The sequence below is a fragment of the Asparagus officinalis genome, chromosome 8 (assembly GCF_001876935.1).
Source record: "Asparagus officinalis chromosome 8, Aspof.V1, whole genome shotgun sequence".
NCBI classification, from domain to species: Eukaryota; Viridiplantae; Streptophyta; class Magnoliopsida; order Asparagales; family Asparagaceae; genus Asparagus; species Asparagus officinalis.
This window is the reverse complement of record NC_033801.1, coordinates 2,186,178-2,203,232: the sequence shown is the minus strand read 5'-3', so window position 1 is coordinate 2,203,232 and position 17,055 is coordinate 2,186,178. Positions and strand designations below refer to the sequence as shown.

Here is a 17,055-nt window from a genome sequence, read left to right as displayed (position 1 = left end):
TCCATCGACAATAGATATTATGTTTGAATGGATGAGGTTAGAACTAGCCTTTTGTTTTGTGAAAAGTTTCATTCATTTGAGTCTTTAATTTAGACTTTGAGCTAAATTGTGATTGGAGAGCCATAGATATTCCCTTATCCTAATCAAGTTATAGATAAGACAGCCGCATTTACAAGGAGATTATCAAAAGGGATGAAAATTGAAATCATGTTCATACAAATTAAGGATTATATGATGGAAACATGATGATTTATATCAAAAATTTATAGTTTAAGAGCAACACTGCGTTTATGGAATAACCAAAAAAAGTTATCATATGTTAGCATCTTCTATTTATGTGATTTTCTCTTTCTGTCATCATGTCGTTTGAGGCCATTTTCTAGAGTAAAAGCATGTGATTTATTGATAATAAAGAAATTGAGTTAATATTTTACAAGGATGACAACAAAACTAAAACAAAAAAACTATTTAGAGCAGCCCGGAGTTTTATACGCAACGGCAAATGATCAATTCTGAAATCAATAAGGGCTCATAATCCGGTTCCTAAATAGTCGGGGTTGTCAACTCCGACTATTTAGTGCATAGAATGTTAGGATTTAGGGTTGTAATTGGGGATTTGCAACTTCCTAAATAGTCGGGGTTGGCAACCCCGACTATTTAGGAACTGGATTAAAGAAAAATGGGTCGATTTTTGTAAAAAAAAAAAAAAACTCAAGGAGGTCGATTTTTAGGGGAAAAAAAGCCAACGGGTTTGTTTAGAAAATTTCTTCTTTCTTTATATTCCAAAGGAATATATAGGATTGGATAAGGTTGTGCGTGTGGTTTAGAAGGCTAGCCTGTGTTGTGGTCTATTCTTGAGATCTGAGAGAGATTTTGGCGAGGGAGGTGTTAGCATAAACAGCCATCCACCTCAATGTCAGTTATTTTGTCTCCAAAAGAGAGTTCCCAACAACTTGCACCCTTTTGCAAAAGCATAAGATCGCCATTGAGCCATTCCAAACTTCTACGAGCCATTTCCTTTTACGTATTCATTTGTCTAAACTTCCACATCAAAACTTAGAAGTTGCGGTCGAAATATCGTTTGATGGGCCGAAATCTGAATTTACGCGATGATTACGTAATGATTAGCTCTAGGCTCATTGAACTACGGTACCACGTCGAATGGGCTGTTTGGATGTTGAGGAGGCGTTGGGTATTTCTGACATATTGTCAGCTTTCCGCCCAATTCGCACCAAAATTTAGCTAATTGGGGGGAAAGCTTCAAACGTCGGTGACTAACGAACGGGGACAGCACGGAAAAACCCAGGGCGCTCTGACACATCCTTGCAGCTTTCGACTCTTTTCCCCTCCAAAATACTTGAAGCTAGCATGGTTGTGTTTGGCCACCACCCAAAAGTCAAAGTTACGTTTAGCAAAAATGGAACCGGTATTGGCCCAATTTTTCTTAGGGAAAATAATGATCCTCATACTCGTTTAAAGTTAGACGATCTCATCTTAGTTTATTTTTAAACTGGTTAGAATCAAGTTGGATTAAAATCAAATTTGCAGTAAAGTTGGGGCAACAGTCCTGAAACAAATTTGCAGTAAAGTTTTTTATTTTATTTGTTTATTTATTTATTTATTATAATGAAAACATTACTGTAGTTCAAGTAATACAGTAGTTCTCAAGCGAACTACTGTAGACGGCCCAACTGCGGGCTTCAGTACATGTTGCTCAGCCACTAGTTCCCTCCAAATTTGAGCTTCAATTCTAACGAAACCCGCTCGTGAACACCCATATTTAGACGCGCATATGGTCCCCACTCATATGTGTGAGGGTGAGAATACGGGTAAAGTTCGGCAGCAAACAAGAGCAATGATCATAATTTTGAAATCCCAACAGCTCAACCAAGGGGCAGAGCTAAACACTGAAAAGACCAGTCACCTCTATAAAAGATAGAGGCAGAGGAAAAAGGAAAATATAAAAAAATTAAAAGGAAAAAAAAAACGATCAGAAAAATCAAATTATCAGGGAAATTTCATTCATCTCCACACTGTTGATGCCAAGTTGAACGGGGGTTAGTTTTGGCCTCTTGGGGGTGGATAATCTAAGTGCATTCTGGCATATTTTTGCACATCTCATTCTTCAATCCATCTCTCAAAAGTTTATTTTCAGAAATTCCAAGTTCTGTTGATGGGTGTCTCTGATTCTTCCTGTTTTCTTGTAGAAATTCTAAGTTTGTTGGTTTTTGGGCTTTGGCATCTGAAATGTATGGATTTTTGGTGGGAATGTTGAAATGGGTGGGTTTATTTTTTTTTAAATCTAGAAAACCAAGAATTTGAAGCTGACATTAATTTTTTGTAATATTTACGGAGTTTGTACTTTGTAGATTTGATACATGTATGCAATTTACATTAATCTGATGTGTTCCGTCTTTCGATTTTTCTGTTATTTAATGAATGTATATAGATGACAAGGGGAGAGGCAATTCTCTCCTTTGTTTGAGGCTGAAGAACTAAAAGACATTGGAATTGAAGAGATATCGGTCTGAATTGGGCAATGCCTGTTCCTCTTGCTCCATATCCAACCCCTCCGGCTCCTTTTACTCCATCAAATGGTATATCCTTTCAATCCCTTTATAGTTTTCTAGGATTTCCTATATGATTAGTACCATGAAGAAAGTTTTAAGCAAGATTAAGAGTTGATTTAGTACACGCATTATATGTAACTATATATGTTGGTTTATATTAGTAGGGTTGTAGCCTAGACCGATGCATTATGTAGCATTCAAGTGGATGGAATTTTCATAGTAGATATTATGAAGCTTGTATTGTCATGATAATGCTTCCTTATTTAACCTTTCTAATGTTTGTGAAAATGCTTTAATTAAATCGTCGATGATAGAAATGTTCTGTCCCGCCAAAGAAAATGTATTTAATCCTGAAAGATTGTACCTTGAGCTGCTAATCTAAGGAGAGAGAGAGAGAAAACTTGTGAGCACGTTTTCACTTGCATTTGAAAAGTTATAGCTTGCACGCTTTTGTCACAGATTGCAATTTGGTTTAATCTCTGAATTGCGTTTAGAGAGTTGTATTAAGGAAATCATTTGTCATTCTCTTCGTAGATGTACTCAGGAATAAATGCTATACGATGTTGTCTTCTTTTTATCATTTTCCATTGAAACCAGTTTCTGTGATATTCAAATTGATGGCATTTATGTATGTTACAGTTTTCTTTTTTATCTTTTCGTCAGGCGGCCATAGCCAACTTGTTTGTTCAGGCTGTCGAAATCTTCTCATGTATCCCCTTGGGGCAACGACAGTATGTTGTGCTGTCTGCAATGCAGTAACTCCTGTTCCTCCTCCCGGTATATTTTCTTCATCAATGCGTTGGATCATTCTTATATTATAAGTAGTGACACGTGAAGAACAATAATTTTGCCAAAACTCACGTTAATGCTAGCTGTTTTATAAGTAGGGACCGAAATGGCTCAGTTGGTTTGCGGAGGCTGCCATACTCTTTTGATGTACATACGTGGAGCAACTAGCGTACAATGTTCTTGTTGCCACACTGTCAATTTGGCTCATGAAGGTGAGGGAACTGCTATAACCGATGATTTAGTGCCATCCTCTTATGTTGTGTTAATCTTAAGAGAATATTTTTTGTTTTATATTTAGTGACTATGAAAGGTTTAGCTGCAGGAAACCAAGTGGCGCATGTCAATTGTGGGAGCTGCAGGATGTTATTGATGTACCAATACGGAGCAAGATCTGTGAAATGCGCAGTCTGCAATTTTGTGACTCCCGTTACGGTCAGTTTTATGACAAAATTAACTTCTTTTCCATACGGTGATTGATGTCATGCAGAGAACAAAAAAGTGAAAAAGAAAAAGGAAAAACTATTCTTAAAGTTCTCCCTTCTTTTTTTTTTTTTACTCTCGACTTGAATTAATAAGGTAACCTCCATGTTTCTTTGGTTGCTTGTTGAACTTGTATGCTCTTTATTGGTAAATTTTCCCGTTTTCTTATGTTTATTGGTGGAATTATTATCTTCAGCTACTTGCTAATATGTTCTAGGTTGTTTCTATTGAGAAACTTAGCTATTCCTCTGTGAACTACGGAATAAGACAAAGATATCGGGGCACATATAGCCATATGCATCAACAATAAATGAGAAAATACACACAAGAGCTCGAGAGACCAGAGTGTGAACAGAAGAAAATTGGATTAATGCAGTTTTACTAGAAATTAGATGAGCAACAGAAAAATGCGTGTATAAGATTCAGATATTATACTTGAAACAACCATGCACAGAATCTAAACTTCATAGTGGTCCTCTTCTTCCATAAATCCAGCTCCGAAATAGAAACCCAAACCCAGTACTAAAAGCCTGTAAACCCACCATAATTAACAGCAAAATCACAATAACAACAACCATATTCTCCCATGAAGTTACCAAATACTTTATCATAAACCTCTTCATTTTCACTTTCCACCTCGAATTATAATACATATTCACCTCTTCAATCACCTCGTCCAAAACCTTAACTTTTGTTAGCCTCACAGATCGGCTCATCCCATTCCACATCCCAGCCACCTCTTTGTCACTCTTCAACATATTCATCACAACCCCCTTTTCCCTTAAAATTTTTGCATCCTCTTCAGTATCAATAATACCATTCATCAATTCAACATAACGTGTAAATGTCACTGGGCCGGTGACAATAGCTGCTTCGTATGCCACCAAATTCCGGAGGACCACTTCAGAATTTATATCAAGACTAATCTCTGGTAGGTGCAATGTTGCCGTCTTAGCATCGAAAGCAACACTTGAAATGTCTCCATGTGTCGGTTCAAACTTAATGCCAACATTGGCTAGCTCGGTTACTGAAGGAATTGCAATCTCCTCAAATGAAAGACCTTGGTCAGAGATTTGAGTAGAATTGAGCTTAGTGTTCTCAATGGGTTGCTTTAGGACTGCAAATGTTGGAATCGAGGTAATTATTGTCCATGGTATTCTTATTAAAAACTTGATGATCAGTGACGTGAAGGCCTTGATTCGAGCTAGGAAGAGCAGCATAGCTGTAACAGCAAAATCTCTAACAAAACTGTAGAGTTTATGTGGGCAATTATTGTGAGTGGTTTCTTCATTGGAATCAAGAGTTTCTTCATTGTACAGTGGTACTATGGAATGGTAGAGAAGCTCAAGCAAGTGGGAGTGTGAAGTAATTTCAATAAATTGGAAATTTGTAGCCATCTTGAAAGGTGTTAATTCCTTCAAGAAGGCAATTAGCATAAGAGTTAAGGTTTCTTCTGAAAGTTGTGGTGGTTTTACTAGGAGTTCTAGGATCTTGAGGAGGAGAAATAGGGGAATTTGGTTCTCTAGCATTATTATGTCGCAAACAAGTATGTCATTGATCAATGTCCTTCGAGTTGCGTTCACCAAAGTAGTTATCTTAGAGGGTATTCTCAGAAGGCTCTGGGCACCAATAGAGGAAATCTCGAGGAAACCGAGAAGAAAAGAAGTGTCAATGGCCATCATCCAGGCCAAGGTCTCGCCATCAAAAGGAAGGTACCTGATTCAAGATTGATTGATTAACTGCACGATAGGATGCATGAAACTATGCTTCTTAGAAAAACAATTATATGCGCATACATCTATCTGCACATTCTAGTTTAGCTATTGTAGCTAAGTAATCATTTAAAATATCAGCAATTTCATAAAAGTTTGTTAGTCTTTTACTTCAATGAGCTTCTGCCCAGATTACTAAACAAATCATTCATAAAAAACCAAATCAGCCAAAGTAATTTCTTTTATGTGAAGTACCCCGCTATTTTCAATATCTCCTAGATTTACCTATATTGTGAGTTACCTATTGAAAAACTAAAACGAGCTTTACCTCTGGTAATGGGCACGGATCCGATATTCAGCCTTGCGAAACATACTGACTACGTGTTCAAACCCGATATCTTGCAATTGGATTCGGATCTTTTTTGCTGCAGAGAGTTTGTATCTCTCCATCTGATGTAGCTCTTCTCGGCTGTGATGATATGGGCCAAGTGCAATGAGTTGAGGAATGTAGGCGTCAGGCTTGTTAGTGATTAGAGGCTTTGGAACGCCAGTAATAGAGGCTGATATATGATCATCTTCTTCCAAATCTTGATCTAGGCTGTTTCGGATTCGGATGATCCACTGGAGTCCATCCATGAAAAGATTTGGATCCAGAGCCTGTGTTTGTGTATGAGAGAGATTTTTGATGTTAGAGTTAAGAAATTAACTAAAGTTCTGAAACTGATAGTGATAAATGAGTATTAAAAGGGGTGCAAAGCTTTATGAATTGAAGAGGATATAAATTGGTTTACAGGCTAAACTCCTCCTCAAATGTTAGATTTTCAATTTAAGGCTGCAGTTGGCAGCAATAAATTTATAGAACTGATACAAGAGATTACAATGGTAAAATCTCACTTCATTTTCCCCCATGGTTTTTCATGAACGCTAATTAGTAATTAACCACAAATCCTGTAATTTCAGTTGTAGCTCATATAAAAGAGAAATGTTGTGATATTTTGACTCATGTGCATTTTTCTTTCTACAGGCTTCTCCTGCCAATGAACAGAAGCTCAATAACTGATATTCGCCGAGATTTTCCATTTCTGACTTCTTAAAAAATTCACCTTCTTATCTTTTAGTCCCCTGAAGAGGATTCTTGTCTAGAGGTGTAATTTCTATATCTTCAACTTCTTTGTTATAGAGTTGGTTTGTGGAGTTTCTGTTCCATGAAACTTTTTCCCCTGGAATAAGCAACTTTTTTGCAGGCTACAGCCCCAAAGGCAACCTTTGTTGTACTGAGCTGATTGAGTTTTTTCGGGTTTAGTTTCTGTTTGAATCTTAGAAGAGAGAAAACTGGGGTGTATGAAATTCTTGTCTAATTTCTGAATATGTATTGTATTGTATTTTTACATTTAGGCAAGAATATGAAACTCTTGTCTAATTGTCTGCCTTCAGTAAGAAACGTCTTAAAGATTCTGTCTAATTTCTGAATATGTGGGGTGTATGAAATTTCAAGAGAGGAATATCTCTACATTAAACTGAATCTTTTCTTACATAAATAATGATGGTGACTTTGGCCAGAGATAAATCAGTTTTTGACCTGAATTGATTACATCTCCAGAATTAATTAGCCGAAATTGTATATCAAATGCAATGTGCTTGTCTCTTGGAGCAGTTTTTAGAATTGAATTTACTAGTGTGCACCTGTGCAAAGCACGGACTCCATTTTTTTATTTCCGGTACAGTAATTTTGTATTTAAATACAGTTTTTGCAAGTGTTACAATAACATTTTTTAGATGCTACAGTGTCCACCTGAGATACAGTAATAATAGTACAGTAATGTTTTTTAAACGCTACAGCTCCCTCATGTGCTAAGTAATAATGCTACAATATTTATTAAAGTAATAATGGTGCAGTAATTTGCTGTAGTATTTGTTGTAGTATGAATAGAGTGAATATTGGATTCTCCCTTTATTAAACTACTATTATGGCTCAAATACTAAATGCAGCCAGGGCCGTACCTAGGAATTTTGGGGCCCAAGGCGAAATATTGGATGAGGCCTAAGTGATACAACTCATAATACATTTTATCTCATTCTTTTTACCTTTTGAGCGGCAAAATTACATATTATTTTCAATATCTTGTAACACGGTCGATCTTAAATAAGATTTTAGTAATTTTAATTTTGAAAAACTTCTTTCAGCGGAAGCAACTGTTACGAGTATAGTCAATAGTACACGATAAGCAATACAAGTATTTAGAAAATAATCTAACCACTTTATATAGTTCAACACTTCAATTGGACTATTAATCTCTATTTTTAAAATTTCCCTAAGCACTCTCAATTCTGAAAACAAATCAAGTCCATTAATATCTAAATGTTCATCATGTTTTAGTGCATTTTCGAGATTAAGATAATATGCTTTCAATTCAATATAATCTAAAGCTTTTAATTTTTTCAAATCAAACAAAAAACCAAATTTTTTTTCATACGTTTTAAATTGTTCAAACCTACTTTCAATTGAGCCAAACGATTTATCAACTATGTATAGAAATATTCAATACGAAAAGATTCTTCAGCGTTAAATGTTGTTTCATTACCAATATTTCATCAAATTGTTTTTTTCTATGAATTTTACGTTTTTCACAAAATATAGGTTGTACGTCATTTAATTAGCAAGTTCTTTAGTTGAATTCAAAGCAGATATAAAAGCATTTTGTCTATAATTTTCTAAATATACAATAAGACCCTTTAATTGATCTATGACAATATCAATATGCATATCTTTAGATTGTAAGATTTTACTAACTGAATTAACAGCAAACAATATGTCATACCAAATATTCATAGCTATTAAGAATTCAAAATTTTCAATCTCATAAGTTGCTAAGCTATTAACTTCACTTTTTATCTTTGGATCTTCACTTTTTAAATAGGGTTAGCTTTATGCTTAAGTAACTAAGTTACATATATTATATATATGGGTGGGTGGGCCTTATCCAACTTGGGGCCCAAGGCAAAGGCCTTAGTTGCCTTATGCTAGGGCCGGCCCTGAATGCAGCTTCTTATGTTGGAAAAACCCAGACAACTTTTTTTTTTTCAAGATTACATCCATTCTAAAACAAAGGAAGTTGCCATAAATCATTCTGAAATTAGTCCCTAAAAACATGGGCATCCATCACCTCAAATTCACCTGGCATCTGCACAAGTGTTAGGCGATTTCGCCTGTGCGAAACTCATCCACAAAATCAAAACAAACCCAGCCACCAGGCCTCCTATAAATTTCAAACTAAATCTAAAAAAAACAAAGAAAAAACGAAAAAAAAAATAACTGTAAAATAAAATAAAATGCAGGCAGTGAGGGTGAAAGTCAAGGACATGGCAAGCACTGTCAAAGAGAAAGTTAGCGAGCACAGGGCCAAGTCCGAGGAGAAGGCCGAGATGAAAGCGGCCCAAAGCCATCACGAGGCCGCAATGGTCCACGAGAAATGCCAGGCCAAGATCGACGACGCTAGGGCCCAACTGCACCACGAGAAGGCCGAGCACCGGGCCCAGGCCAATGCCCATGGTTCGACATTGCCGGTCCGGCACCAAACCTCCTCTACGGCCCACCCGACAACAGCCTATAAATATGAGTAGGCCTGTTTTGTGGAGTACAAATTTTATCAAGTCGGCCGCAGACGATAACAAGATCTGATAAGATTTGTATTATGTTTTTTTTTGTGTGCTTGTGATTGAATGTTGTGTTGGCTATCTGTTGTTTGGCCTGATAAAAGAGAAAAAAAAAATCAGAGCAATTTGTAGTTCAAAAATGTAATTTGTGATTTTGTTGATATTCTTTGTATGAGATGCATGATTAAATAGAGGTTCATCATTATTTGTGTTTTTTTTATTTGATGGGGTAGATAGCCTACAACCTCATGTTTTATTTCTGCATGAGTTTTGCATTTTTAGTTCAATTATTTTCGGTAAATTTTTTTGATATCAATTGAATATGAAACGTATGCAGTTAAGCGATTAGAGCTATTACAGAAATAAACTAGTGTTCTGGTGCACGCGATGCGTGCGTGACACAATACAGATTTGAGTTAGGAAAGTGATAGAGTAATGAAAGGTGCAATCCAATTAAATCTCTGGTTCGCGTTCGTTGCTTAGTTATATCTAAAACGTAAAAAAGGCTAATTAATAATTGAAAGGAAAAAGTGAGTTCCGTCACACAAAATTCTTTATTAAGCTTGCTCCTTCAAAACCTCCATGAAAACAATGTGAAGTTTTACATACACTTTTTTCTGCAGCAAATTGACTGTGTTATGTTTGCTCCTACTAATCTGTTTTGATATTAATTAGCTTCTAAATCATGCCAAAATTCCTTAATTAGCTTCTAAATCATGCCAAAATTCCTGCAAACTTTAGAATGAAGTAAGTGCTATCAAGGTTACATATAATGCAATTTGCGTTATGCCAAAAAAATAAAGCAATCTGACTTGCACCAGTAAAAAAAAAGTGGCTCACATTTTAAATTTGTGTTTTAGAAAAGAAAAATGTGGAAATATGGTCAGCTTATGTCATATTTTCCAATTATCAACGGATCTATATACCCATTTTAAAGGCAGTTGCACCCCTGAAAATTTGCAAGTTTACATTTTAAGCTCTCTAATGATTGCAATCTGCCCCATAGATTTTAACTATTTGTGACTCAAATATTTATAGTAGTCATTTGAATTAGCTCACCAGCAATTAGAAGCCCATTTAAATTTCAAACAAATTGATTAAATTGACCCAAAATATTATTAGATAAATAATTGCCTATCATTCGTTCCCCTACAAGTATTTTTCTTGATCTGCCACTGATTCTTATAAGTTTTCTTCACTAGAATTACTACCATGAGTTTGCATCAATTTGAGGTTGATATCGTCGGCCATAAAATAGCACATCGCACAAAACATATCAAATTTAGTGAAAATTATTCTTAATTCACTAGAATTCCTTTTGTTATTCGTAAATGGCATTATCATTGCAATGAGTGCTACTAGTTTAAACTCATATTAATGTTGATAATCTTTATCTCTATCATGATTACACCGAGGTATACTTTTAAACTGTGTTTGGATAGAGGGTAGAGAAGAGAAGGGGAAGAGAAATTTGAGCTTAATATTGTTACGGAGTTTTATTGGGAGGGTAGAGGAGAGGAGGGTGGGAAAATTTTAGACTTAAGGGCTGTTTGGTTATTTCCTAAAAAACCAAAAAATAGAAATGCAAACCAAGAAAACTCAAAAAATACAATTTCACACATTTTCATCCCTAAAACTCACTCACAACATCTAATAAAATATTATTTTTATCCAACAACTCATCCATCACATCTAATAAAATAGTATTTTCATCCAACAACTCATCCATCACATCCACCACATCTAATAAAATATTATTTTCATCCACAACATCACTCAACTCATCTCATCTCATATTTAAAAATTACTCACATCATCCAATAAGATTATGACAACTCATCTCATCTCATTAACATTTCATTTCTTTGTTTTCTTCCCAAAAAGCTAGGAAAACAATTTCCTTAAGTGTGGGTCACATCATCCAATAATATAATGACAACTCATCTCATCTCATATATTTTCTTATTTTTAAGAAATAACCAAGCAAAAAAAAAACAACCTATTACAAGAAATAGGTTTCTTATAATTTATTTCATTATTTTTTCGCCAACCAAACAACATCAAAACAAGTTTTCTTAAAAAATCACTCACATCATCCTATAATAAGGTGACAATTCATCTTCATTTCTTTGATTTCCTTCTTTTTTTAGCAAACCAAACTCTCCCAAAACAATTCTTTGATTTAATAGTTTTCCATTTCTTTGATTTTCAATTTTTTTAGGCAAACAAACATGCCCTAAAATCCTACACCCCAAATCGGACGGTAAATGAGGGGAAGGAAAAATTGACAATTTTTCTTCCCTTCCTTATCATTTATGCCTTTCTCTTAGGTTTAGATAGGGGGTAATGTGAGTAAAAGGGAGGTGGGGGGCACACTACCCTTGTTTGGAAAGTCATTTGAGGTAAATAATGAGGGAGAGATTAAGGTAATGAAGGGGGAAATCTTTAAGATTTTGTTCCCTCCAAATTAGAGTGTAATGTAGGGGTATTGAACACTTAAAAAAAGAGAATATTACTCAAAGATAGTTCTACCGCTACATCAAGATGAGATTCAAAGGGATAAAATAACATATAAGGTATTTATGTAAATTTATATATATACCGTTACATTCCCTTCATTTTATTAAACTTTCCAAATGAGCTGAAATAAGTTTTCATTATTCCCCTTACTAATTTCTCAAATAAGTTTTATATATTTCATTACATTCCATTAACTTAAATTATGTTGCAAATCCGAACAAGGCTTTAGGCCTCGTTTGGTACGTGAGAATGAGATGGAATAGATTAGTCATTCTCATTTCTCATTCCTTCCTACCAAACACACCATCTTTTTTGAAGTTGAAATGCACATTCCCACTTTTCATCGGTTCCCATTTTACGTGGGAATGAGCATTCCCAATGAAATGATGAGAATGAGCATTCCCACTTAAGTGAGAATCAATAAAATATACAATTTTAAAATACATTAATTCCCATTTTATTTTATAAATTATAACCAAATGTGAGAATTAGAATAACCATTCCATTCTCACATTAATTTCATTCTATTCCTTCTACCATTCCATTTTGATTTGGGTCCATTCCTGGTTACCAAACCAGGCGTTTTAGTGAGCTCCCAAACGGACTGAAAGTCACGTGAATCCACCTCTACGGTTCAAACATCACGTGCGACACATAATTCGTTGAGAAAAAAAAAATCGAAGTGGGAAATAATTTTGGCTGGAAACTTTGGACCAAAACGATCGAAAAATAGAAAGAGATCCCAAATCTCTCATCCATCAATTTTACGATCCCTGAAACCCTAGATCTCAAAACCCTCTCCTCCCCTGGGATCCGTTGGGTAGGGTTTTCGATCAGAGATGCCTGTAGCGGCATCGGCGATATACTTCCTCAATCTCAGGGGCGATGTCCTCATCAATCGCCTCTACCGTGATGACGTCGGGTAAAATCAATCTCCTCGTCGAATTGGGGTTTCTAATTACAGTATCAGCTCATCTTTACTTAGTTCTGCTGTAAAGTTCTAATTTTGGGAATCAGATCTGGGATTTTGATTACCAATTTTGGTTTTTGTATTGTTTTTTTCTTCTTCAGTGGAAACATGGTGGATGCATTCAGAATGCATATTATGCAGACCAAAGAACTTGGGGTCTGCCCGGTTCGGCAGATTGGAGGCTGCTCTTTCTTTTACATGAGAATTAGCAATGTTTATATTGTCATTGTTGTTAGCAGCAATGCTAACGTTGCCTGCGCTTTCAAATTTGTTGTCGAGGTATGAATCTATTTGTATATATCTGGTTTATTTATTGTCCTTTCTCTCTATATATATGTGTGTGCATATGTTGGTGTCTTTCAATGAGGAGGACGAAATAATCAATTTTTTTTTAATTTTGCAAAACTAAAGGCAGTTCAAGTTCAAATCAGTAAATCAATAATAGACTTGGAGTTTGTTCTTGCCAAATTATTGTGCAAAGTTCAGGGAGCTTGGTGAACTTAAGCGTGAACTGGAGGCGGGCATGGTGATACTTTAACTTCTAAATAATAATTGACCAGTTTTATAAAGATTCTGGACACTATAAAGTTGGCAAGATATGTCTTTCTCGAGCATCTGCAAGTCCCTGCATCTGTTAATTCGTGCATTTGGATGTGTGTTATTTCAATGTTTTCTTTACTGTAAGAATTATGGCAGGGTGGTTAAAAGAAAAACACTCCGGGTTGCATCAACCCTGTAACGGTGATATGCATAGTAATTCTATCAAGAGTAGATCGTAAAAGGCAATCAATGCATAGATATATAAGGTCAAAATACCACATGTTCTTAGAAGGTACAAACACTTTTAATACAATCTTTACCCATATTTTATGTATGTTATTTCAATATTGCTATATTATACTTTTAACTAAATCCACGTAAATGGCATTTGATTTATCCAAATTGATTTCATTCTTAAGAACTGAGGAACTACAAACAATTGGGTACATCTCCAGAGAGTATTTTTATGGGGGCATCCTTACCAGAATATCCTTTGGATATATCTTTTGATTGTTATTTATTTCTTTATTGGAGTTGTATATTGAGGAAAGATATCACTCACTGCTCAAGAGACTGTGTCATGTTTAGAGAATGATAGGTATTTAATCTTTTATTGGTGTTTTTTTTGCCATCGTCAGATATTCATTTCGTTTTATCAATGACAGGCCGTGCAGTTGTTCAAATCTTATTTTGGTGGAGCATTCGATGAAGATGCAATCAGGAATAACTTTGTCTTGATATATGAGCTTCTCGACGGTATTATTTAGATTCATGAGTTTTTGTTTTTATTATCGCACTTACTGCGCTATCTTACTCTGTTAATTGTCACAGTCTTTCCTCTTTGTTTTTTTTCTTCTCAATATCCTTCTGTTGAAACTATGTTATTAGCATTTTAATGAACTGGACTTTCAATTTTCGATGTGGTGTTTTCAGTTATTTTCCAAGTGAAGGTTTGGATAATTGATGCCTGCACTTATTTGCAGAAATTATGGACTTTGGCTATCCTCAAAATCTTTCACCAGAAATTTTGAAGCTTTACATTACTCAAGAAGGAGTTAGATCACCGTTCTCTTCAAAGGTTTGATTTTAGTTTTTTCCCACTCTTTGATTTAAATATTTAATTTGTTGAGTGTCCTTCGCTGGAATGTTAGTTTCTGTACTTGGTCTGGACATGGAGATGATTTCCCAGTTCAATTTTTTTGACCGTGCCATTTCTGCAATAGCAGCCTTCAGACAAGCCTGTCCCTAATGCAACTCTTCAAGTAACTGGCGCTGTTGGTTGGAGACGGGAGGGTCTTGTATATAAGAAGAATGAGGTGATGATTTCTTCTTCTTTAAATTAGTATTTAAAAGCAGGCAGTGTTCTAAAGTTTACATTTTTCAGGTCTTCTTGGACATAGTTGAAAGTGTTAATCTTCTGATGTCTTCCAAAGGTAAATTTGTTAAATATTTTTCATCTATGAGTGTACAATGTATTCTGGTAATTATCACCTTCAGTTTATACTTTTGAAACCTGTTAATATATTGTGCAGGGAGTGTACTACGTTGTGATGTCACTGGAAAAATTCTCATGAAGTGCTTCCTGTCTGGGATGCCTGACCTGAAACTAGGTCTAAATGACAAAATTGGTCTTGAGAAGGAATCTCAGCTTAAGTCCAGGCCCACAAAGAGGTAACATATCATGTCCAATATGCTCTGAAGAATTGGTTTTCATCATCTTTATTAAGTGATTTTTGTTTCTGTATGTTTTCTCTGTTTGAAAACATATTGCTTATGTGCTAGCGTAATTTTTTCCCCCCATATCACTGTGACCAGTGTGCCACGGTGTCAGTGCATGTTCTTACTGCATGAGATTGTCTTGGTGCAAGAGGTCCATCAAATGCATCCACAAACACATACACCGTTGCATGTTCACAATCAAACATTCACATCCATAGCACAAATGCAGGATTTCTATAGTAGGGGGAAGAGCGATCAATTAAGCAGTTCGTATGTTGTTGAGTTACACTTACTTGGTTATGGTTAAAGACTTAAAGCTTTCAATAATGAGGATAAAGTTCCAGTCAACCTCATTCTAACACTTTCTATCTGCTTTAGGCCACACATCGGGTTGGGTTATTTGCATCGTATAGTTTCAGCATGCCATGTTGGATTCTTTGCATATTATAGGTTTCAACAATTCTTGGATAGTAATAATTTCTTGTAATACCAATATTCTTTTCTTGATTGAAACATATATAGGTGTATCTACAAGGCAGGACAACGTGAAGCCATTGTAAATCTGAAATGGAGAGCCGCTTTTCTACTTTAAAAGTAATATAAGGTTACTGCTAGAATGGAAATTCATACTGCTCACTCCATTTAATAATCATCAACAATTGATGCCACTAACTAATTCTGTTGGTTTCCATGGTTTTGTTTGCCTGTCCCTTTAATATTAAGACATTACTGCTTCAATTATCTGGCTTCTTTGATTCTTTAGCATGGCAGTTTAGAGTAAACTAACAGTTTTTCCCCTTTCCCAGTGGCAAGACCATTGAACTTGATGATGTCACTTTTCATCAGTGTGTAAATCTGACGAGGTTCAACTCAGAAAAGACGGTCAGCTTTGTGCCTCCGGATGGTGAATTTGAATTGATGAAGTAAATCTTTCAACCTTTCTTACAATTAAGATTGCTTTAGTGCTAGTGTTGCATCGTGCTTTCATGATTCTATGCTTTGAGTTCGGCTCCTACCAATGGGGTTGCTACTTTTTCCTGCATTTCCTCTCCTGATAATACTGTATGCAGTACTGAGTGATATACAAACCTTTGAGGAGGCTTGTATGTTGATCATATTTTAGATACTTGTTGGACAGGAGAATAAAAGATACATGGATAAATTAGTATAGATACTAGAATACATGGAAACCACCTCCATATGAAACATATATCATATATGCATTGTATTGACTATTTGTGCTTTTCGATCTAGCTTTTGAAGCTTTTGTTGCCATGTTTCACAGATGCCATCCCCACCTATTTTAGCACTGAGACACAGGCCTCTATCAGGCTTTCATTGTTGCATTCTGTTTGGGCATAACTGTTTAGCTTGTCCTTATCAGCCATGTACCTGTCATGAATATTGAGCATTTATGGATTTTAGAGCAGAACCAATTTATGGTGTGTTTTACAAGCTAAGCAAGAAGAGATTTGTCGAAGTTTATGTTATAAGGTTCAGAGACATTCTTAAGTTTATTGTTTATTTTGAACCTTATATGTGGTAGTTGGACTTCTACCTCCCAGATCCTGATCTACTGTAGATGTGTTTGGGCACTGTGAGAACAATGCACCTCCAACTACAGTAATTGAAGCAGTAAACAGTGTGTAAATTGTGTAGCTTCTAGTAGTACATTGTTAAGAATAAATAACAGTTTGGACCTCTTTAAGTATTTAACTAAACGGGGAAAAAAAACTAGTAAACACTACTGTGGTAGCATTATCACACACATCCAAACACTCCACTCTTTTGAGCACTGCTCCAACTACCAAAATCTCTTGTTCCTTTTTTCTTTCAACAACTTGTTGAGATGCCAAAGAATCCCACCAAACAGTAAACTTAGTAAAGCGGTGTAGCTGAAGCAACTGTTGCTTCAAATGAACTCTAATTGTGATGTATTTTGAAGACAAATGATGAGGCCCGTACTTTAGCCTTATTGGAGCATGTGGACTTCATCAGTTCTCTCATTTTGATATTGCGTGTGTGTGTATGTGTGCGCGTGTTTGTGTGTTGGGTTTTTTGTGTGTGGGTGGGGTTGGGTTTTTTTTGGGGGGGGGGGGTG

At 35.6% G+C, this 17,055-nt stretch overlaps 2 protein-coding genes across 4 annotated transcripts in view; both read left to right on the top strand.

Annotated features, from left to right (window-relative positions):
- Positions 1,921-7,013, top strand: LOC109820467 (protein LSD1). 3 transcript variants are annotated; one of them, XM_020386615.1, is made up of 6 exons: positions 1,921-2,057; positions 2,450-2,597; positions 3,234-3,347; positions 3,458-3,571; positions 3,682-3,791; positions 6,576-7,013. In XM_020386615.1, exons 2-6 carry the CDS (start codon positions 2,540-2,542, stop codon positions 6,609-6,611), a joined length of 432 nt encoding a protein of 143 aa, XP_020242204.1. In that variant the 5' UTR covers positions 1,921-2,057; positions 2,450-2,539; the 3' UTR covers positions 6,612-7,013. The 3 variants fall into 3 exon arrangements, with proteins under 3 accessions (XP_020242204.1, XP_020242202.1, XP_020242203.1); XM_020386613.1 differs by having other exon boundaries at positions 3,676-3,791; XM_020386614.1 differs by lacking the exon at positions 1,921-2,057 and adding an exon at positions 2,065-2,280 and having other exon boundaries at positions 3,676-3,791.
- LOC109820468 (AP-2 complex subunit mu) overlaps positions 12,412-17,055 on the top strand; it is a 7,792-nt gene continuing 3,148 nt past the window's right edge. Inside the window, 8 exon segments of the mRNA XM_020386616.1 lie at positions 12,412-12,647; positions 12,797-12,974; positions 13,901-13,991; positions 14,219-14,313; positions 14,462-14,551; positions 14,620-14,668; positions 14,768-14,906; positions 15,761-15,877. Coding sequence (XP_020242205.1) covers positions 12,565-12,647; positions 12,797-12,974; positions 13,901-13,991; positions 14,219-14,313; positions 14,462-14,551; positions 14,620-14,668; positions 14,768-14,906; positions 15,761-15,877 — 842 coding nt within the window. The 5' untranslated portion in view covers positions 12,412-12,564.